This window comes from Musca domestica, unplaced genomic scaffold (genome assembly GCF_030504385.1).
Source record: "Musca domestica strain aabys unplaced genomic scaffold, Musca_domestica.polishedcontigs.V.1.1 17, whole genome shotgun sequence".
Taxonomy (NCBI): domain Eukaryota; kingdom Metazoa; phylum Arthropoda; class Insecta; order Diptera; family Muscidae; genus Musca; species Musca domestica.
The window spans coordinates 13,887,306-13,911,656 of NW_026712230.1; the positions used below are offsets into that span (position 1 = coordinate 13,887,306).

Below are 24,351 nucleotides of genomic sequence, written 5' to 3' on the forward strand. Positions count from 1 at the left end.
TTTTAAAATACTCATAACTCCTTAAATATTGACATTTCGGGATTTTTAACATCCTTTTGATTGTAGATATTTAAAGAGGAAAAATGTGCTATTTTAAAATGCTCATAACTCCTTAAATATTGACATTTCGGTGTTTTTAGCATCGTTTTGATGGCAGATATTTAAAGAGGAAAAATATGCTATTTTAAAATGCTCGTAACTCCTTAAATATTGACATTTCGGGGTTTTAGCATCGTTTTGATTGCAGATATTTAAAGAGGAGAAATATGCTATTTAAAGAGGAAAATAGACTATTTTAAAAGGCTCATAACTCCTTAAATATTGACATTTCGGGGTTTTTTGCATTTTTTGATTGCAAATATTTAAAGCGGAAAAATGTGCTGTTTTAAAATGCTCATAACTCCTTAAATATTGACATTTCGGTGTTTTTAGCATCGTTTTGATGGCAGATATTTAAAGAGGAAAAATATGCTATTTTAAAATGATCATAACTCCTTAAATATTGACATTTCGGGGTTTTTAGCATCGTTTTGATTGTAGATATTTAAAGAGGAAAAATAGGCTATTTTAAAATGCTCGTAACTCCTTAAATATTGACATTTCGGGGTTTTAGCATCGTTTTGATTGCAGATATTTAAAGAGGAGAAATATGCTATTTAAAGAGGAAAATAGACTATTTTAAAATGCTCATAACTCCTTAAATATTGACATTTCGGGGTTTTTAGCATCGTTTTGATTGGAGATATTTAAAGCGGAAAAAATATGCTATTTTAAAATGCTCATAACTCCTTAAATATTGACATTTCGGGGTTTTTAGCATCGTTTTTATGGCAAATATTTAAAGAGGAAAAATAGTTTTTTTTTAAATGCTCATAACTCCTTAAATATTGACATTTCGGGGTTTTTAGCATCGTTTTGATTGGAGATATTTAAAGCGGAAAAAATATGCTGTTTTAAAATGCTCATAACTCCTTAAATATTGACATTTCGGGTTTTTTGCATCATTTTGATTGTAGATATTTAAAGAGAGAAGAAAATGCTATTTTAAAATGCTCATAACTCCTTAAATATTGACATTTTGGGGTTTTTAGCATCGTTTTGATTGGAGATATTTAAAGAGGAAAAATATGTTATTTAAAGAGGAAAATAGACTAAAATTAAAATGCTCATAACTCCTTAAATATTATCAACTTCGATTAAAGAACACAGCAAACATATCACATTAATTAATTTTCAAACGATAGGCCCACCTACCTACCTACATACCAACCTATCTCGGGATTTTCGGGAATTTCTTTCCCCATTCGGTCTGAAGTCAGACCGAACTAGGAAAGTTTAATTCGCTAGGTACATACGATAAACCTTTGTCAAAACATATTATTTTTTGCAGATAAATATAGGATACGAATCTGTGCGAAAGGTCTTCACTTTATTTGATATTATTTAATAAATGTTTGAAAGTTGTTTGTTTTTATTTTTGCTTTTTTATTTTTTTCTTCTGTTTTTTTTTTTCTCTACACAACACTAGTTTCATTTTCTTGGCTTAAAAATTAAGAAAACCACAAATAATCAAGGACACACAAAACAATTACAAAACTACAACACCATTTTGTGTTTAAAGCAAGTTTGTTAGTTAATTTTAGTAATCCATTTCTTAATAGTAACAATATTTTTAAATAAATGTTTGTGTAACTTTAATAAATATTATTGAGTCTCATTTGTGTAGAACATAAAGATTTCCATACAAAATACTCGGTTGGTTTCCTGATATCGATTTTTTATTTATTTTTTTTAGGACTAAAAGCTAAGTTTTTTTGTTTGTTGTTTTTGTGCTAGAAATGTTACATATCGTCGTCATACTGTTGTCGTTTTGGGTCCGCAGAGTTGTTTGGGATTCGAGAATATGATTTTTTAATTCGATAAGTATTTACGAATAATTACATCCCTATGGTGAAGAGGGGGGCAAGAGCGAGTGCTGTTGAGCTTTTGGTGTCATTGCTGCTGCTGTTATGGTTGTTATTATTGTTATTGCAAATACCCTGTGCTGCTTCGGTAATGTCCTATTGGCCATGGACATTAGTTCTCCATATCTTACAGGGCTCCATTTATACGTTTCGGTCCTGATGCATTCATTTGTCGTGTATTCATATCGGAATTCTAAAAATAATTTTGGGTTTTATACACATAAGGTTTTGTAATGTAGCTTGGGGATATGACCAGATATGCAGAGGTGTGTGTAAAAAGCAGGTGTAAAGTTCGAATATATATATTTTGAAAATAGGTGTACAAATCATGAAACCAAAACCAAAAAGTAATAACTGAGTAAAAATCATTCGTCACAGGTATTTGTAACCTCCACCACCAAATTGTAGATATTTCTGTCGGCTCTTGTTCTGACACTCTAAATTACGACCAGCTTAGAATATCGATTTAAAGAATAATTTTAAAATTTTTATAAAAAGGCGGAATCAACTCGACTCGAGGAATTGTGTTTTCAATTTTTGCAGGATGAATGCATATTCATTCTGAGCCCCGAAATGACAAATTACGCAAAGATCAAAAACAAGGAATTTTGGAATAAAATGAGAAAATAAAACCAAGCAACCTTCGAAATACCGAATATAATTGCTCCGCAATGCTGTTTTCGTTGGTCGTACAGAAAAATCGATCTGACCAAAAACCGATCAGATCAACACTAACTTTGTTTTTTTAGGAGAAAAAAAAGTGGCCTGTGATTTATGCCAGAAAAATAATTTCACGTTTATTGATCATCAGCTATCAGGGACCAATACCGTGTGAATTCCAAACTTAAATAAATTTCGCTGGTCCCAAATCGCAGATTTCCCTCGTTGAGTATAAAATTAACGATTAAAAAATATAAATTCGAAAACTCGGTCAGGCCGAACTTTGCATTTGCACACCATTTGAAACGTTTTGGAAATTTTCAAAAAAAAACCGTTAAAAATTCTGTTAAAATCTTAAAAATACCGAATATAGCCGTTATTTTGGGGTCTATACGAAGACGTGGAAGTGCATAGGCAACTTTTGTCATTACCCATTACAATATACAAATACTAAACTTGAAAAAAAAGATTCGGTGAATAATGTACCTAAAATCGTCTAAATACCGAATACAAGGAGGTACCGTTATATCGGGGCTATACGAAAACCTAGACCTGCGTAGACAATTTTCTGTCACATGCTGCAGTACATACTAGGAACTTCAAATAAGAAATTTCAAACGATTTCGGTGAATATTGTAACTAAAATTGTCAAAATGCGGAATATAGGGAGGTTCTGATCATTGGGGCCTATACGAAGACCTGGAACTGCATAGACAATTTTCTGTCATAGACTGAAAGAAATTTGAAAAAACTTCGGTTAATAATGTCGCTAAGATCATCACCGAGGAGGTACCGTTATATGGAGGCTGTACGAAGCGTGGACCTGCATACGCAATTTTTTGTCATAAGCTTAAGTTTCTAAATAATGGTGAATAATGTCCCTAAAATCGTCAAAATATCGAATATCGCGGTGTACCGTTGTATGTGGGCTATACGATATCGTGGACCGATAGAGCCCATCTTCGAACTTGGCCTACCTGCAGACAAAAGGCTGATCTGTGCAAAATTTTATTTCCTATCTTTATTCGTTTTGACTCAAACGTGATTACAATAGACGGATAGATGGACAGACGGACGGACAGGGCTATATACTTTGTCAGGTCTAAAATTATTATTTCGATGAGTTACAAACCGAATGACAAACTTAATATAACCTCCATACTATGTATCGTGGAGGGTAGAAAAAAGGCACACGTAAAATATATCTATAGACTTCACATTAGATTTCGCAATAGTGAGTAATTGTGGAATGTGTTAACTTTTGAAGAGAATTTGACGCTTCTTTCGCCGTGGGGGTCAGATAAAGTGATCCGTATATTAAATTTTCACACAATATATGGTGTTGATAAGAACAATTGGGATGTGCCATGTCTAAAAGGAATCCGATGCTCTTTTCGCGTTTAATAAGCTTCACGGCTATTTAAAATTTTGGCCCACATCTACCATCCTCACAACAGATCTTGTGTTAATAAAAATACTGGTATGTGTGAAATTTGAAGAGAATCGGATGCTGATTTTAAATTTTATAAGAGTTGTAATTATTAAAAATATTGACCCGTTGTGGGGGAGGTACCACACAGAGTTTTCGTTCTACTCGTTCTTCATATCAGATATTGTCCCGGTAGAAATATTTAGTTGGGCGTAAGTTGGAGACAATCGGTCACCCCCCCCCCCCCCCCTCCTTTGTAGAGGAGGTACTTGACGGAGTGGACGGATATTGTCCATTTCAGAACTCGATCTAGGTTTGATAATAACATTACGATGTACCTAGTTTGGACCTAATCAGGTACTCCCTTCCCTGCGCACCAGTCAGGCAGAAGGCACAATGAGGCAGAATTTTGCTACTTTTTAGGCTTGCAATTTCCAAAAATAAAAAAAAATTCAAATTGCTTGCACAAAAAATATCTTCGGATAAAAATGTAGAAGATTGCAAGAAGCAATTTGTCCGGCAACAATTTTCAAGCTCTCAGTAAAAGCACTGTCAAAATGTCTCTCTCTATCTAATTGCTTTATTTCGCAATACTTTTGTATTAATATACGACTTCCAGCTAAAAATTAGCAGCAATTGTTACCAATTTTAGGGTAACCAGACATACCTTATACGAAGACGTGGGCCTGCATAAATAATTTTTTGTCATAGGCTGTAGTACCCATTAAGATCTTCAAATACGAAGCTTGAAACAATTCCGGCGAATGATGTCGCTAAAATCATCAAAATACCGAATAAAGGGAGGGACGGTTGAATATGGGCCATCCTAAGACGTGGAGAGACATAGGAATATTTTTGCATAGGCATTAGTACCCATTACAAACTTCGAATATAACATTTGAAACAATTCGGGAGGTATAGTTATATAGGGACTATCTTAAGACGTGTAGAGACATAGGATTTTTTGTTATAGGTTGTAGTACCCATTACAAACTTCGAATACGAAATTTGGAACAATTCGAGTGAATGATGTCGCTTAAATCGTCAAAATACCGAATATCGGGAGAAAACGTGGACCGACATGTCCCGTTTACAAACTTAACCTACCTACTGGCAAAATACACATGAGTGCAAAATGTTAGTCTAATATATCAATTCGTTCGAAATATAACGTGAAGACAGACGGACATCGCTAAATCGTCTTAGAATTTTACGTTAATCCAGTATATATATATCCTTTGTAGGTCTATCATGAATATTTCGAGAAGTTACAAATGGAATGACAATGCTAATATACCCTCTATAGAAAAAATGTAGGGGCCGTTTGACTAGTTCACTAGTGTACAGGCGTTTGTAATTTTGCCTATTTTGAAATTTGTGTTGAATTGCTGAGTCGAACTAAATTCCAGGTTATACAGTGTCTAAGAATATATTATACATTTTAACCAGTAAGGAAAGCTCAAAAGTCGGGCGGGACCGACTATATGATACCCTACACCACTATGCATATTTAGTAGAGCTCTCGTAAAAAGGTTTATACAGGGCATTTCAGAGCTCTATGAGATATTTGGTACAAAATCAAAATCTATCTAATTCTATCGTGCATTTTAAGAACTATAGCTATCTCTGAACTGGATTTCTCCAAATTTGACGTATTAGCTTCTAGACTGCATTCGGTCTTATGTACGAAAATGCAGGTGATGGTGGGCTGGTATTGGCCATTTGATTCACAATTAACACGAAATCGGATGAAGATATATATGGGAGGCATATCCAAATCGGAACAGATTTTAATAAAATTAAAAGCAACTATTTTTGGGCTTTATCTGATATCTGGTACCAAATATCATTCCTGTGGAGTGCATATTACGAATGTGAGGAACTTAAAGACCAAATCGGATGAAAGATATATATGGCAGCTATAGCTATATCTGAACCGATTTTTACTAAAATTGGTGTACTTGCTTCTAAGCTGGTTTCGGTCGAATTTGCCAAAATTGATGCTATTACGGCCATTTGTTGGTCAATCACCCGAAATCGGATGAAGATATATATGGGAGCTATATCCAAATCTGAACCGATTTCGATAAAATTTAAAACAGCTATTCCTGTGCTCCATCTAATACCTGATACCAAATATCATGGTTGTGGAGTGAATATTACGAATGTATGGGACTAAAACTCTAAATCGGATGAAACATATTTATGGTTGCTATATCTATATCTGAACCGATTTTCACTAAATTTGATATACATGCTTCTAGGCTGAATTTGGTCCGATGTACTAAAATTCAGTCCATTTGGACTTATATCGGCCATTTGGTGCACAATTAACCCCAAATCGGATGAAGATATATATGGGAGCTATATCCAAATCTGAACCGATTTCGATAAAATTACAAACAGCTATTTCTGGGCTGTATCTTATATCTGGTACCAAATATCATTCTTGTGGAGTGCATAGTAGGAATGTGAGGGACTTAAAGATCAAATCGGATGAAAGATATATATGGGAGCTATAGCTATATCTGAACCGATTTTCTCCAAATTTGATATACTTGCTTCTAGGCCGAACTCGGTTGGGTGTGCCAAAATTCAGGTAATTTGGACTGATAGTGGACATTTGGTGCACATTTAACCCGAAATCGGATGAAGATATATATGGGAGCTATAGCTGTTTCTGAACCGATTTTCTCCAAATTTGTTGTATTTGCTTTAAGGCTAATCTCGGTCACATGTGCCAAAATTCGGGCCATTTGGGCTGATATTGGTCATTTGGTGGTCAATTAACCCGAAATCGGATGAAGATATATATGGGAGCTATATCCAAATCTGAACCGATTTCGATAAAATTTAAAACAGCTATTTCTGTGCTCCATATAATACCTGGTACGAAATATCACGGTTGCGGAGTGCATAGTAGGAATGTGAGGGACTAAAAGATCAAATCGGATGAAAGATATATATGGGAGCTATAGCTATATCTGAACCGATTTTCTCCAAATTTGATATACTTGCTTCTAGGCCGAATTCGGTTGGGTGTGCCAAAATTCAGGTAATTTGGACTGATAGTGGATATTTGGTGCACATTTAACCCGAAATCGGATGAAGATATATATGGGAGCTATATCTAAATTTGATCCGATTCTCACCAATTTCAATAGGGTTCGTCCTTGGGCCAAAAAAATATTGTTTGGAAAATTTCATCTCAATCGGATAATAAATGCGACCTGCATTTTGTTCACAAGAATACATGGACAGACGGACGGACGGACGGACAGACGGACTGACATGCATAAATCGACTCAGAAAGTGATTCTATGAAGGTTCTCAAAAGTAACTATGGGTCTATCTCGTTTCCTTCTCTATGTTACAAACAAATGCACAGAGACATAATACCCTTACCACTATGTGGTGTAGGGTATAATAAATAAATTAAAAATTCTTAAAAATAAATAAAAAATGTGTCATAGTACTAGATAAAATTATAAAAAATGCATTTATTTTGTTTCATCTTAATTAGAAAATATATATATAAAAAAACGACAACAAAATAAAAGTTATGCACTAAAACTAAAAGTATAACACTATGTTGTCAGTCTACACATTAAAGCCAATTGTTAAATACAATTTTTCAATTACATTTTGTATTTGATTTAGTAGTAGTATTTTTATAAAACAAGACAACAAATTAACTAATTTCCTTTGGAACGAATAAGACTGTATAAATAACGCCAACGATTGGAAAAATTCTGAAAGAGTATTTTGATTTAAAGTAGAAAATAAAAGAAGAAAGAGAAAAGAAAAAGAATAAGAATAAGAAATATATATATAAAAAAGAAAAGCATATGAAAAAAGAAACAAGACACCACAAGAGTTCATTGTTGTTTGTTAAGGGATAAGGCGAAAGGACCAATTAAAGTTACGTATAAAAGTTTAAGTTAAAGATGTAAGGACATTAAAAAGTGTATAACTAGGAACTGACTGGAGATGTAGTGCTATATGTTTTGAAAATTCTAGGGGGTAACGCATAAAATTCTACATTGAAAGTAAAAAAGTCATATACTACAATAACAACGTTAAAGGAAAAGAAGAGTGAAAGGTTTCGATTTCGACAAAATGGGCTAATTAGTCAAAAATTATAAAAAAAAAAAACTTCTGATACATGAGGGAAATTGAGGCCAAATAATTAGTCAATTGAAAAAATAAAGTCATCTGATTATATTAATGCCAAATAGGATGATATTGAAAATTTAGCGCCTAACTATTAGGAGCAAGTGAGTTGTATTTTGACAAGTAATACAAGATTTTACAGTTACATCAAAAACAGCAATAAAAAGAAACATCCAACAAATCAAGCCATATTTCTCCTCCAATTTTTATCGAAATGAACGAAACTTTATTAAATTGAAAATGTGTGCAGAAGTTTCTAGGTATCGTTTGTGAAAGTAAGACCCTAGATGTGTCTATCAAAATGTTCACTTTCATCAATCTCAAATACATTACAATTAAAATTTAGTCGATATCTTATGGGAGAATTTGGTGGACCCTGATCATGTATCTTTTAATTTTGTTTATCCTTTCCGAAGGTATGTGATATACTGGGTGAGACGAAAAAACTTCAACCAAATTCAGACTGCTGTCATTTCCTAACCACTCGTCCAACAGCGGTTAAAATTATTCCTTTGACAGTTCATTATATTGTTTACAAGCGTACAAAAGCATTTTCGTGAGAATTTTCCAACCCCATCGCTCGTTACCGTGCGTAGCCCAACGTCAAGGAAAAAACAGCAACATCAGCAGAAATAGTTCGAAAAGCAAAGAAGCGATTTGATCGAAACCCGTGTCGCAGTGGCCGAAAAATTGCTCGTGAGCAGAACATATCGCAATATTCCATTCGGCAAATATTGAAAAATGAGCTCAAGGTGGTAAAGCCATTGAAATTCCAAAAAGTGCAAGGACTTACACAGCTACGGAAAAAAACTGAACTCAAAAGAGCTAAAGAGTTGCATCGCTTGGCCGAAAGTGGTGAACTGCCGAATTTGAAAACATTTGTTGTTCAGCAGTTTGTAAACAAACAAAATGATCGTGTTTACTTGCCAAAGAAGTCAGCTGAAAATGTGCACCTTCGTTTGCCCACCAGAACTCAAGCGCCGACCATGGTGATGGTGTGGGCCGCCATAACAGCCGATGGCAGCTCTCCGCTCGTATTAATCGACCGTGACATCAGAGTAAATGCCGAATGTTATCGCGAAAATATTCTGGAGGGTGTATTAAAGCCTAGGGCACGCAAACATTTTGGCCGCAGACCTTGGACATTCCAACAGGACTCAGAACCATCGCACTCAATACGCGCCAACCATGAATGGTTACAAAATGAGGTTCCTCGCTTCATTTAATTTCGACATTTTTTACTTTCATTCAATAAATTTAAAAAAAAATGTAAAAATTATGGCGTTTGACTTTGTTGCAATTTCTTTTAATCTCACCCTGTATATATAACTGATCCGATTTTCCCCAAAAATTTATCCAATTTGAACAAATATTACACTTTAGGTGCACAATAGAAGTGAAATTAGAAAAAGATATATATGGGAGCTACGCCCAAATCTGAACTGATCTCAATAACATTTAGCAGAGGTGTTTGTATACTGTCTCTGACAGCTGGCACCAAATATCATTGTTTCGGAGTACATTGTACGGGTGTGAGGGACTTAAACACAAAATCGGATGAAACATATATATGGGATCTATAATTATATCTGAACCGATTTTCACCAAGTTTGGCACACTTTTCTCCAAGCTGAATTCGTGTATGCAAAAAGTATATTTAAATTGGCTGATATTAATCATTTGGTGCACAAAAAACTTTAAATCGGATAAAGATATATATGGGAACTATATCTAAATCTGAACCTATCTCAATAAAATTTGGCAATGGCATTTCGCAACTATATGTGATACCTTTTACCGAATATCTTTGTTATGGAGTTCATGTTATGACTGCGAGGCACAAAAATTACAAATCGGAGCTATACCGGTTTTTACCAAACTGGACATTATTGCTTTTAGGCTCAATTTGGTGCCAATTTCCTATTTGGGCTAATATTACACATTTGGTCACAATAGAAGACAATTCGGACGAAGATGTATATAGGAGCTTTATATAAATATTGACCGATTATCTCCAATTTTAATAGGGTTCGTCATTGGGCCAAACAAATGATTTGTGCTAAAATACAGGGACAGGCAGACGGACTTACATGCATAAATCGACTAAGAATTCTATGAGGTTCCACAAAATCTTACAACATCGATATATAAAAACAAAACTTCTAGTTGAAGGCATTTGACGTCGCTTCAATAACACTAGAAATCGGCACAAGTTAACCAGATTTTAGGTATAAACCAACCGGCTTCAAAAAGTTTTAACAGCAACAGTAAAAAATCGTATTATTTAGGTCTGTAAGTATCCAGTCAACGTTTAAGTAGTGAAAGAGTATTATTTAGGTATGTAGGTTTCCAGTCAAAGTGGGAGTAGTGATAGACTAAACAATAACCAAAAACACTATAATTTAAAATGTGTTTCCCAAAAATGCATTATTTTGTTTTATTTTCATTTATTTAAAACGTATTAAATATTTGTGCACGCAATGTGATGTTGAGTTTTGGATTTCACTTACAAAATAACAAATGTCGAAACAAAAAAAAAAACAAATAATACAATGTATTTCTTTTTGACTAAATTAATAAACATAGTTATAAATTTAATAACTAAAAAAAAAATAAAATTAAAGTAAAATTTTCGATTTTATGTGTTTTTTATTATAATTATTATTTTACATAGGGTAAGGTAGGTGTAGACTTATAGGATAGACAGAACAACAGATCAAAATGAATGCAATCAACCATAACAATAATATATAGAAATTTCTTATTTGCAAATATAGCTACAGAAGATAGATCCAACTAAGAAAAAAATCAACAATTAGCATTCACTCTCATCAGTTTTGTTTTGTTTTTCTTTTATGACATACACAGCTTCTTTTCATCACAATTCTTTGTCTCGCGTTAACCGAAATTATGTTTGACAATTTTGGAATGTCGACCAAAATTAGAATAATTAAAAGCTAAATACATTTTGTGTGTTTGTGTGGTGTTTTATAAACATGCTTTGTAATTTTAAATTAAAAGCCGAAAAATATAGGAAATAAATATAAATTTCGTAACTAAAAGAATATTATTTTACACCTAAAATTAGCCAAAACAATAAAGAGTAACCAAAACCTTTATCAAAGCTTTTTTACCCAAATTAACACAGGCCTAGATTTAGTTTTCTTTTCTGTACACAAAAGTATGTAAGGCCAAAGGACTACATCATACGAAACCAATTTCAATTAGTCAGAATAATGAAACTTTTGTGAGAGGTTATGTTGGTATTTTTTTGGTGGGTGGGTTGTTTGTTTGGTTTGTTTTTGGGGGGTTGTGTTAGATTGGTGTTAGCTGTGTGAGTCTTTATAATTCACATGTTGGATGGGTTTTCAGTTGGAGGCGTGTATGACATCTCGTTTCCTTTTTGTATGTTTTACCTGATTGGACCAATCACCGGTGGGCACTGTGGCTCTGTAGAACTTCGAACTTGTCTTATTGAAAATTGGCAGCAACTCGTTAGCCTCGTCAGATAAAGCCTGTAAGAAAAAAAAGCAGTAAATAAATTATTATAAAAATGGGAATAGGATGTAAAATTTGGGATAACCATTATAAACCATGTTTGTATCTAAGCCTATTACTTAATGAAAGATTACTGCCAACTAAAAACTCGGCATAGGGATATACTACAAAACCTACCCACACATACATTTTCTGAAGATACCTCCTTTTCACTGAATTTCTAGTATAATACAGGGTGAGATGAAAAAACTGCAACCAACTTCAGACCGCTTTAATTTCTAAGCCACTCCTCCGACAGCCGTTAAAATTTTTGCAGTGACAGCTCATTATATTGTTTACAAGCGTACAAAATCATTTTTGTGAAAATTTTCCAGAAAAAAGTTATTCGTGATGTAATTCAAGCCTGATAGTGTGATTTCTTTATATTTGGCTGGAAAACCGCAAGTTGCTATCGTTAGAGCACTCCAGCATTTAAATGTGAATAAATCTTTTGTGACTCGTACCATCGCAACGTCAAGGAAGTGGACGGAAGAAAACATCATCATCAGCAGAAATGGCTCGAAAAGTAAAGAAGCGACTTGATCGAAACTCGCGTCGCAGTGGCCGAAAAATGGCTCGTGAGCTGAACATATCGCAATATTTTATTCGGCAAATATTGAAAAATGAGATCGGGGTAGAGCCATTGAAATTTCAAAAAGTGCAAGAACTTACACCGCAACGGAAAGAACATAGACTCAAAAAAGCTAAAGAGTTGCTTCGCTTGGCCGAACGTGGCCAACTGCCTCCGATTGAAAACATTTCTCCGATGAGAAAACATTCGTTGTCCAGCAGTTTGTAAACAAACACAATGACCGTGTTTACTATCCAAAGAGGTCAGCTGAAAATGTGCACCTTCGGTTGGCCACCAGAACTCAAGCGCCGGCCATGGGGATGGTGTGGGCCGATTGTCGTGATCGTGGCATCAGAATAAATGCCGAATATCATCACGAAAATATTCTGGAGGGTGTAATAAAGCCTAGGGCACGCAAACATTTTGGCCGCAGACCTTGGACATTCCAACAGGACTCAGCACCATAGCACTCAGTACGCGCCACCCAAGAATGTTTACAAAATGAGCGTGTAACGGTTTCAAGGCTATAATTCGTGCCAAAGATGATCAATTCGAACAAATCTAAACTTATTCTAAATTTTGATGCTATTTCAGACATTTCTTGCTTTCATTCGATAAAATTAAAAAAAAATGTAAAAATTATGGCGTTTGACATTGTTGATTTTTTTATCTCACCCTGTATATTAAATATTTTCCGAAACTGTAAATGACTAAGTGAAAACGCCAAACCTATTGAGAAGCGAAAACTGGATATCGTGGCCTTAAACATTCAAGTCTTCATGCATACGAGTTCGAAGAAAGAAATCTTGTGATCTCCATTTAAAATCACTGTCATGTAGATAGATATTATTTAAAGCCAGTTTCGGAACGCTTGAACGCTGATCGCTTGGGAAATAATTCTGGCATGGAAGCTGCATCAGTTAGCAATTTTTTGAAATGTATGTAATACTGTTGAACTTCTCGACGATTGTATCTCTACAATATTAAAGGAGAAAACAGGATCTCGAAAAAAGTCTTCCTGCCAAATCTTTCTCTGCTCAAATAAATTGTAAGATTTAACACACTTTTAACTGAAGAGCCGCCAAACATAAATACGTTACTGAAACCAAGAGATACCTGATAATCATTTGTACCATTGGGGGAAAGCAATACATCAGCAAACTGCTGATATACAAAGACAACAAGGATATTAAGAATTCGGGTGCAAATATGATCTTCTGTATCATTGTTTAATCACTATAAACATGTATAGAAATTCATGTATAGATATTCTCTAGATATTCTTTTACATTTTGTCATATCTTTGCATACGCACATAGTCCAAATGACAAAAAAACTGAATCTATAATAATAAAATTAGTCCAATCAGGGGTTGTCTTTCCTTCGAGCATAATCCTGACCATGGTCCAATTATAAGGTCTATCAGAAGGCGAATTCCCACAAAATACAACTCTGCTACCTACGTTTATTGTCAAAATTTGGCCTTAGAGCGAAAAAGAAAAGATTTTGCCTCAACACAAAAATATTACAGCGAATTTCTGACATCAATTGTGACACAAAATATACATATATAAAATATTTAAATATTGTGGTAATGTAAATGAAAAGAAATAATCTCGAGGATGTTATTGTATTGTCTGGACTTATTACTTCATGGTAGAAATACCAGGTAGCAACATAGGCGAAAATTACAACAAAGCTACTTTTTTGGAAACTTGATGTGTCAAAGTTGTAGTCAGGGCGAATTGATTTGAAGTACAAAATTTGGGGCAAATTGTTTTTCCAATCAAAATATTGAATTAAAAATTTTCAAAATTGTTGTTTTTTCTATTACAAAAGCATATATTCAAAACTTCCAACATCGACTGAAAGTAATGCTGAAGCCGCTGCATCTTGGTTTGATTATAGCACGCTCAATACAACATTTTTGAAAATCACAGAGACTGGAAATGGAGTCCACGCGTATTATTTGCTCAGCTATGAAATGTATAGCAGACAGGAAGTCTTTTATGTATAGATAACTTTAATACATTCGAACAATTTGAAATAAAAAAATTATCTCAATATTTAATCACACCCCAAAAATTGCCAATGTTTTGTTCCCCAAACCAATCCAATATGCTTTGGAATCATTCACCTTTCACTGTTGAAGCCCTATATTGTATAACATTGTTTAAAATCCGTACAAATAAGATGATGAAATTCCATGTATCGGTTTATCTCCTATATGAAATTGATTCCCTGTTTCACTTATTTCAAATATCCACGAATTTTAGATCTCCATATTACCTATGCCTACCATATGTTGAATATACACTTTTTCCTCATACTCTATAAAAACGTAAAATCTCGATTTTCTATCAATAGCATTGTTAAAGTTTGAAATCATGCAACAATTTTCTTATGTGTAAATGAAGGCGAATTCAAATTACAACAATTTTTTGACATATCAAATTGATACCAGCTGGCCTGAAAGGGTTACCTTGTAATTCTACAAGAATTACAAAAGTATTATTGACATTTGTGGGAGTTGTAAAGCGAATTCGAATTATGTTGACAGAAAATGTAAGTAATAGCTTTTCGAGAGCCTACTTCTTTAATCGATATTATATAAATGTAATTTGACAAATAATTTCCTTGGGAAAATCATTTAGTTATTTGATATTTATTACTAACGAGCTCACCTTCAAATAGATAATGGCATCAGTGCCATAACCTTCACATGACAACAAAACAATATCGCCATGGAAGTAACGGGCATATAAACGAGATATGGGCAAACCATAGCCATAACCGGCCAAAGGAACGGTGTGTAAATCCGATTTAGATGGCTGGGGAGCCGTACTATACATATACTTAAACAATTGATCAGTTTGTGAACGTGGAATACCGCCACCCTGATCTGAGATCTGAAAGCCAGAAAAAAATAATAATCAATTTAAATTTAACATAGCATAACATTTATAATTGTACCTTAACACAGATGTCTTCTTTGCCACGCACAATCAACACTTTCAACGGTGGCAGCGTCTCACATTTATCCTGATCGTGATGTTCAACAACAGCACGCATGGAATTTTTAAATAGCTCAAAGAGCATATGATACAAATGCGATGGCACATAAACGGTACGTATCGGCAGAGTCTCACCATCCATTGAATTGTGTTCTTCTATTTCTAATGCAGGACTAACCAAATAGTATTGGTCGCAAAGGAAACGAGCATTTTCATAGGCATCTTTAACAACATCCGATATATTACAGGCAGGATCTAAGCAACCAACATGACGACCTTGACGTTCCATTGATTCGCCGAACAGGAGAGCTGGTGGAATAAATTTAAAAGTGTAATATAATATTATCGTGTAATATAATGTTTAAATGAATTCGGTAAATTTTTTGTTAAATAATGTCAACAGAAAAATGTGATCTGTAAAAGAGTATCAGATCGAATTAAGCTAGAAATAGCACACTTTTTGGGTTCTAAGAGAGCTTTTTTGGTGAATATTTAAAAAAATTAAACTCATGATCCCTTAGTAGTCGCAGTCTTCAAAACTTTTGCGCCCAATCGAAGGGACCTTTTACAAAATTAAATTTCGGTTCCAACTCCAGGTTAAAAAAAAAACTTGCTACTTTTACGGACTGTAGTCTCCTCTAGAGAGAGCGGGGTAAGTTTGACAGGGCAACTAAAGAGTTGTAGCGTGTAGGCAACTTTATTACACGACGGTCCAATACGAATTTAGACGACTGTACCATCCGAACGTAATTGGGTCAAAACTACCTTGGTTTTATCTAGACAGTCGACTTTCTTCTGCCACAATGGATGGAGTGGACTCCGAGAACCGCTTTCATACTATAATTATTAATGGCATCTGTGACTGCAACAGTATGAATGCCGCTCAGACCTGTCTGATCTTGATCTAAACGCTGTCTCTTGTAGCATTGGAGGACCTCCGTCTCTAGATCAAGCATGTTCTTCCTGACACGCCTGGGTGGGGGATTTTTATCCACCATATGATCGTTTGTATGACTCCCACAATAACACCCAAGCAGATACTGCAACGAAAGCAAAAAGCTGTCGTACGTGTAGATGGTCCAGTGACATCACGAGGTGGTTAATTTTGTGTTGAATATTTTCATATTCCTCGCGCGGAAGTAGGCGGAAAACTCCACCAGAAAGGTGTTCAACCATAGGCATATGTCATCAGCACTGGGGATAGACGCCATGATCGTACAATCATCCATATCTATATCTATCTCTTTGATAGAGATTAAACAGTTCCGAAGATATCACCTCACCTTGGGGAATTTCCTGTTTAATTCAACGGGGTTAAGATTACTTGTTCCGGAATTCCTCGTACGACTGGGTTAACCCATTAACAACGTTTCAAACTTTCTTTCCACATCCTCAAACAATGTGGCGTGGTTTATTGTATCAAATGTCCCTGGAAGGTCAAGGGCTATAAACACTGTTCTATGACACGGTTTATTCTGGTTTAATCGTCGAGGAATATGTGGGGATATGTGCTATGTTGTGGACGGAATCCGTGTTGATGGTTGGCAACTGGATAGCTTCCTCAAGAGTCTTTGCTATTGGCGACAAAAGAGAAATCATTCGCCTTTGTTGGTATCCTTGCCTGGCTTCAGTAGCGGGAACACAGATTAAAAAGTTTCAACATTACCACTGAGATTCCGTCTGGGCCCAACTCTTTGGATGACATAATGTTTCGGATGACATTTGCAACATCGCTCATCGTAAATTGTTGCGGTGCCTCCTCGGCTGGAAGACAAATTGTCGGTTAAAGCATACAGCGAACCTCTTTGGATCAAGCACCGTCGTAAAAAGTGACTGAGGTCCTATCATCCTTTTTCTTATGCTCCGGTACCAACCGGTTGACTTTCAGAGTCAGTTCTCTGATTCAGGGATCAGAAAGGTTGGAACGACGGGGATCAATCAACAAGCTTATTTTCTAGTCCTGCTGCCTCTGCTGGGATTTGTTTTTTGATGATGTATCGGAAAATTCTTGTTGTTACTGAACATCGGAAGGGTTGGGTAGACCTCTGAAGCGAAGGTTGGTAACCTCTCTGAATTCTGGACAGTGAACTTTGGTTAAGGAAAGTGCGACGTCCCGAAGTTATGAAATCCGGCTATTTGCTTATGGAGGCGATTATTCGGAGAGGGTCTGACCCAAGAGAAATGACGGGTTGCCAAGTCACGGGAACTGTGACCCTTACCTCTTTTTCGGATGGGGACATCCTAGTTTACTGTGCAGAACGTGGAGCAGTCAATATGCTCCGCCAGCGTTGATCCTCTCTGATTAGTACCTAGGACGGAATGCCACAACTAATGGTGGTTAAATCGACAGTATTTTTTTTTTACTGACGAACAGTAAAATGTACCCTTGCTAACTCTGGAAAGTTTAAATACTCCACTATCTGAACTTGCTTTTTCAGTATAGCTTACGACCTGCGTATTATTTTATTAGATGTCAAAAATGAATAGCTACCTTAGATATCACCTTTAATCTTGATCTATTGCCAGCTTTCGTAACTTTCATTTTGATCCCTTCCCGTATATAGGTGTGGAAACAATTTTTCACAATAATGGTTGGACTAAAAATTCCATTATATCCTTGGGAAGCGGTTACACTATAGGTAGCCCATTGTGCCACACAAGAAGTCTAGACGTGCTAATCTTTTACCACAAAAAAGGGGCATAGACGATTTAATCTTTAAGTTGCATTGAAAACAGATTTATATAACTAGGCCACGCACTGTCGTTGCCAAGCACAATAACAAGAAGAAAGTGTAATGAAAAAAACTTCATAAATCACATTCCAAGATTAAAGTCCGCTACTTAAATTTTCTTAACTAATCAGAAAAGAATACAATTTGATTAGAAGACTGTGGAAAATATACATATATAATGTTTCACATTGTACTCTGTCTGGTCCGAGTATGAAAATTCGCAGACATTTGTGAAAATTATTCAAGACTGACTGAAGAATGATGCATTTCACTTACTATGCTGATTGATTAACATGCGTATGCTAATACGCGACATATAAAGACGATCCAGAAAATATTGTATTGAGGTTTCCATCGATGAATCAACATTGCCATTTTCCGTTTCCTTCATTTCAATGACACCCTGGGCCATTGTTTGAACAACATCACTGTGACGATTGCGTATGTGTTCCAGGGCGCTGCAGAAACTGTAATAGAATTATATGACGATATATTATTGGGCTGTCTTAAGACAAAATAAGATCTCAACTTACGATTGCAGATTATCGTGTGTAGGCTCGGCCTTTTCATATTCCAACACCTCTTCAAAACTTTTCATATACCATGAACTGACTTGACTCACTGAGCATGTATTGAGTAGATTATCAGGCAATAGAGCAATTTCTTTCATAATATTGGCCAAACGCACCGGAAGTTCTTTACGCAGAAAAATAAACGATTTCTTTTCGCAGGCATTTTGACCTGAAAATAAAAAGAAAAGAAAAAAGAACAAAACAAAATAATTAAATAATATTTTATAATGATAAGGCAAATCGCACAGCAATATGTTGTTAGTATTAAAAAATTATAACAATAAACAATAACTTATCTGAATACCACCATTAATCAATGTTTTGAAATGGCTAAAGAGGCCAGCAAATGTCTCGTGATATATGGAATGGAAGTTTCTATTACGTAGTACCGGCCTCCTCTTTCTAAATGGCAATGTGAAGCTTTAGGAATTCAGCCATTGGAAAGAACAACGTCTTATAATTTTCTTTTTTGGTCTTAGAACCTATCGAATCAATATACATATTCAAATGTTTTTCCTTTTCATCATGAGCAATCTATCAAAATAAACATTTGACGTTATTATGGTGGCGATAAAAGCAAAAGAAGTCAAGCCTGGAGTGATGACGATAATATTGTCTAGACATAAATTAGGGCGTTTGGTGTGTCATGAGTTTTTTTTTTTTTTCTTGAAAATTTGGCAAACGTGTGCTAATCACTTAATGCGGCACACTTTGAATTGTTTTGATAAAAAAGTTATTGTTTGCCATAAATTTTAGTTCACCATTAGATGGGTGTGTATTTAATTTACCAGTACTATTGCAATAACTTCAAAAAGTCGTGGGAGACGCTATAAAGTATATATGTATATTCAGCCGATTTAGCCCTGTCTGTCCGTTTTGCACAGTCATTGACATTATGCCTTCAATGTTTGGTATTTAAAATTGAATATATTTGTCCACGTTTAGTTATAGCCTCTATGTAACGGAACCTCCTGATTTTTTGTATTTTAGAGTTTTCTGCCCTCTCCTACTAAATTAACCCAAATTTGACATTTCGATTTCTCTGTGAAAGATTAACTCTTCTCAAAAAACATTCCATATAGAACCATTTGGTAGTATAGCCCCCATATGTTTCGGATTTTTTGTGGGAATCATGGTTTTATGTGGGTTTTAGCCCCCAAATGTTAGAGATCAGATTTGCTTGTTTTTACTAGAAAGTTTAACAGGAAGTTTACTCTCCACTTGTTTGCGCGAGCAGTCGTGATTTACTCTTGAAAAAAAAAAATTATGTTTCCGAATCAGAATAGAGCAACAGTTTATTCTAAGACCACAATCGAGTGGAAACCATTATTCTGTTTGCTGATTTGTATGTGTGTGTGTGAAGCAGGGGATGGGTGGATTTTGAAAAATACAATACAACAACCTCATCATATGCTTTGTTGGCACAGATTGGTGACAATTGAGTACTGGGCAAGAGTTGAATCTCTTCTATTTCGAGTAAATTTTACTCGAGCTCGAAAAAAAACAAAGTCTAATCGTTCTTTTTGGAATGGCATAGCAAAATTCATCTCTTTTTCACTTCATCTCTTTTTTCACTTGCAGAAGTACATCCGCTCGAGTAAAACTCCCAGAATATCGAAGCTGTTATTTTTACGATAGACGTTTAGACTCATTTTGTCAAGCAAACTTGTTGTAATTGTGCAGAAGGAGTGGACCGATGTATTCCATCTTAACACCAGACCATGTGTTAAAAAAAATATTGGAATGTGTGAAATTTGAAGACAATCGGACATCACATTTTAAAAGTGTTGTAATTATTCAAAATTTTGACCCTTTGTGGGGAAGGTACTTGATGGAGTGGACCGGTATTGTCCTGACCTAGCACTGGCGCAAATATTAGGATTTGCAAAGTTGGAGCAGAATCGGATTATCATTTCTCTTTCTGTGCAGAGAATATATTTTTTGAAAATTTCGAACTTTTGTGGGGAGGTACCAGATATATTCCATCTTAACACCAGATCTTGGTTTAATAAAAATATTGAAATGTGTGAAATTTGAAGATATTCGGATTCTTACATCACATTTTATAAGAATTGTAATTATTCAAAATTTTGACCCTTTGTGGGGGACGACCGATATTGTCCATTTTCGAAGTTGGCCTAGAACCGACGCAAGAATTTTAGGATTTGCATCGTTTCTCTTTCTGTGCAGAAAATATATTTTTTGAAAATGGAAGGAGGAATAAAACTTGACATTAACCTCGTTGAACTCCCTTATTTCCCAAATAACTCACTTTTCTTACCAGAAAAATTTAAATGTCTGAATTAAAACCAATGAAAACAAATGTTTAGGTGAAAATAGAATTTTGATGAACATTTTTATAGTCAAAAAAATTGACGTAAATTACCATATCAAAATCATGATTTTTGCTCTCTCTCTCTTTCTCTGTTTTCAAAATAAAAAGAATATATATTCAAACAATTCTAAGTAGAATTCCATATAGAACTTGGAGATAATTAATTCAATAAATGTTATCATTTCCTTCCAAATAAAAAAAGTGAAGCGTCATCGTATTGTCGTTTAAATTAAAACAAAGAGAAAATCAAAACAAATATGGGCTCAAAATGTCTGGCCACAGAATTTGGAAATGGCAGAATAAAATATTGACCCTTTCCACTGTCGCAAAATCGAACCATAACAGAATATAAACTTGATAAAAGGGGGGTGTGTGTGTTGTTTTTTAGCTTCATGTCTTAAAGCGAAATAAAAACAATAACAAAACAGCTATCATCAATGGCGAGCCTTTATGGGGAACAGCGATATTTTTGGGCATATAAATACGTATATTTTTGTGAATACATATGTATGAAGCTATGTTTGTTTGTTTATTTTGCACGAGCATTATTATGCTTCTTCTAGTACCGGCCCTCAATTTTCGTCATATCATCATATGAACCGGATTTTTCTAGTTTTTTTTTATGTGTTTACTTTTTTCTCTTTTTTTTTGGCAAACCAAAACACCAACATAGTAGAAGATACAACAACAAAACCAAACATGTGTAGCAAATTAAACGCTTATACAATACGCTCGTACGTAGTCTATCGCATACACACGCGCCACCTATACACACTTATGAGTAAGCATATGTTTTGGAACTTCTTCGCTTTTATAAATATTTTGCTAGACATTTAAAGTTTTTTTTTTCGAGATTATTCCACTTTTTGTTTTTGTTACCGCTACTCTGTTATTGTTTTTGTTTTCTTTTATTTTTGTTATTATTTTTGGAGAATTCTCACTATTTCCCCTTAAAAGGGAAGGGGTGGGGGCGAAAACACGTTTACCACTGATCTTTGGACTTGTTTATTATTTGAACGATGTCTGCAAAAAGCATAGGCTAGTAGTTGTTGTATTTTGGCGTTTTGTTGTGATATTACCATTGTTATTGTTTTTTTTTCTCAATTTTGAAAATAGGATATATATCAAGCAAAATTTCTAGTTATGTGGAAAAACAAACTTTCGGTGAAAATATATATAAAAAATTAAACATTTTGTATGATTAAATATTTTAGGGGAGTAAAGAAATTGCAACCTTTTCAAAATTTCGACGGAAATTCTACATAAAAAGTGCATTACTTTTGTGGAGCCAGAAGGGGCTCAATTCTTGTTTTTTGAATGCTTTGTCCCATAACTTGAAAAAACCCATTAGTTGTATTAGAAGAATTGTTAGAATTTTTGTCAATATCATAAAGGAAAAATCGGTTATTTTAGTAATATTTTGACATTCTGGCATGTTCTGCAACAAAGCATGGTAAAATTAAGAAGGTAAAGTCATTTCAAATAAATGTATCCATCTCTGCATTTTCTGCAATTTACTTTGTCAAATTTCCCAACATAGGAAACAGATTCCCATCTCTGAATTGTGTGCGTACAATGTATTTAAAAATATATATTTTGACAATGAGATGATGTCATACTTTTTTTTGCGGATTCTATTTTTTTATATTGTACTACCCCTTTTGATTTTATAAGCATACAAAATTTTATATACAAATATATGTTGGTCTAATAAAATTAAAACAAATTCAAGAATTTAAAAAACACAATTATTGTAATACTTAAATGCGTAAACAAACAAATCGCTCGGTCTACCAACGCGTGAACATGCCAGGAACAGCTGACCATGAGAAAAGCAGGAACATGCCAAATTAGTCCGCATACACGAAGGGTTTGTTCTTCGGACTTATTAATTTCATAGCAAATACCAAGCGTGCCGGAAACTGCATTTCTGTTGCAATTAGAGAATTTGAGCTAGCAACATACCTCCCCATTATAGTCGTATCCTCAACTAAATTGTTGTGTAGTTTTTTTACTGTTAGCTTAATACCATTGCAAAGGCGTTGTAAGTCAATGCTTCTTAATAAAATCATATCCCAATCTGAATAAAAATTTGACAAAACTTACTTTTACACCGAATTCCGTCACACCTTCCATATTTCATCGAAATTGTCAAATACGTGAAATCGTCCGAAAATATATATGTGGGAGCTATATCTTAACCGATTTCAAATTTATTATTATTACCTAATTCCGCCACACATTCTGAATTTCATTGGATTCGGTTATATATATCGTGTTTGGTGCATAACATATATGAAATCGGCCGAAATATATATATGGGAGCTATACCGAAACCTCAACCGATTTCAATATAACTTGGCAATTTTTTTTGGTAACAAAATTCGTCGCTCTCTCCGAATTTCCTTGGAATTGGACATACATATAGCGTTTCGTGCATCAAATATGTGAAATCGGCCGAAAATATATATGGGAACTATATCAAAATCTGAACCGATTTCAATATCACTTGACAAATTTGTTTTCTGATGAATCGAACATACATATCGTGTTTGGTTCATCAAATATACGAAATCAGTCAAAAATATATATGGGAGCTATATTCTAATCTGAACCGATTTCGATATAATTTGCCAAATGTATGTTAGTTTCAAATTCCGTTACCATTCCAAATTTGGAGACTATATCTGCAATCGGTCAAAAGTGCATATAAAATCTATTTTTTTTTTTTTTTTTGAGGTACCTCCGATTCTGATGCTATATCTCCAGTTCCAATTGGAATTTCCAAAATTTATAAAGCCTATGTTACTTTCAGCAGATGTTGTAGCACACTTGGAAATTTTCAGGAAACTTTGTTCAGCGGTTTTCGAGTCCATAAATTACAAACAAACAAACAAACGTACAAACATTTTCCCCTTGTATAGATATAGAAGATAGTTATTTGTATATATTTTTTAATAAAAATTTGTATTTTTATAAAAAAAAATATATAAACAAATATACAGAGAAGGTCTGAAGGTTATCCTATAGATGAGGAGACTATGTCAATTAAATTTAGATTAGGAAAAGCGCACCTCTTATCAATGACGTAAAAGATGGATGAATATGCGTTTCTGTTTAAATTTATTCGGCCATTGCAAAAAAAATAATAGTACCATTGGAATATTTTGTAAATTATTTATGGCAATTATCCAATAATTTGCCATTCGATGAAAATTTCATCAGTAATTATCTCCCCTTTCAAAATTCTTTATGGGCATTAACCATTTCATTACATACATATTAAAAAAAAAAAACGAGCGAAACGATGGCGGGCGGCATGTGATCAAATTTGTTGACTTTGTTCATTGATATTAAAACAAAA

At 34.4% G+C, this 24,351-nt stretch overlaps 1 protein-coding gene across 3 annotated transcripts in view; it reads right to left on the minus strand.

Annotated features, from left to right (window-relative positions):
- Positions 1 to 1,507: 1,507 nt before the first annotated feature.
- Positions 1,508 to 24,351, minus strand: part of LOC101896544 (pyruvate dehydrogenase (acetyl-transferring) kinase, mitochondrial) — a 46,151-nt gene continuing 23,307 nt past the window's right edge. For 2 of the 3 annotated variants that reach the window (XM_059120580.1, XM_059120581.1), the window contains exons 3-8: positions 18,614 to 18,821; positions 18,357 to 18,547; positions 15,308 to 15,657; positions 15,019 to 15,243; positions 11,643 to 11,741; positions 1,508 to 2,157 (exon numbers count right to left, since the gene is read on the minus strand). In XM_059120580.1, coding sequence (XP_058976563.1) covers positions 2,092 to 2,157; positions 11,643 to 11,741; positions 15,019 to 15,243; positions 15,308 to 15,657; positions 18,357 to 18,547; positions 18,614 to 18,821 — 1,139 coding nt within the window. In that variant the 3' untranslated portion in view covers positions 1,508 to 2,091. Of the gene's footprint in view, positions 2,158 to 7,692; positions 7,806 to 11,642; positions 11,742 to 15,018; positions 15,244 to 15,307; positions 15,658 to 18,356; positions 18,548 to 18,613; positions 18,822 to 24,351 lie in introns of those variants that run through there. The other variant, XM_059120582.1, reaches the window with a different exon arrangement.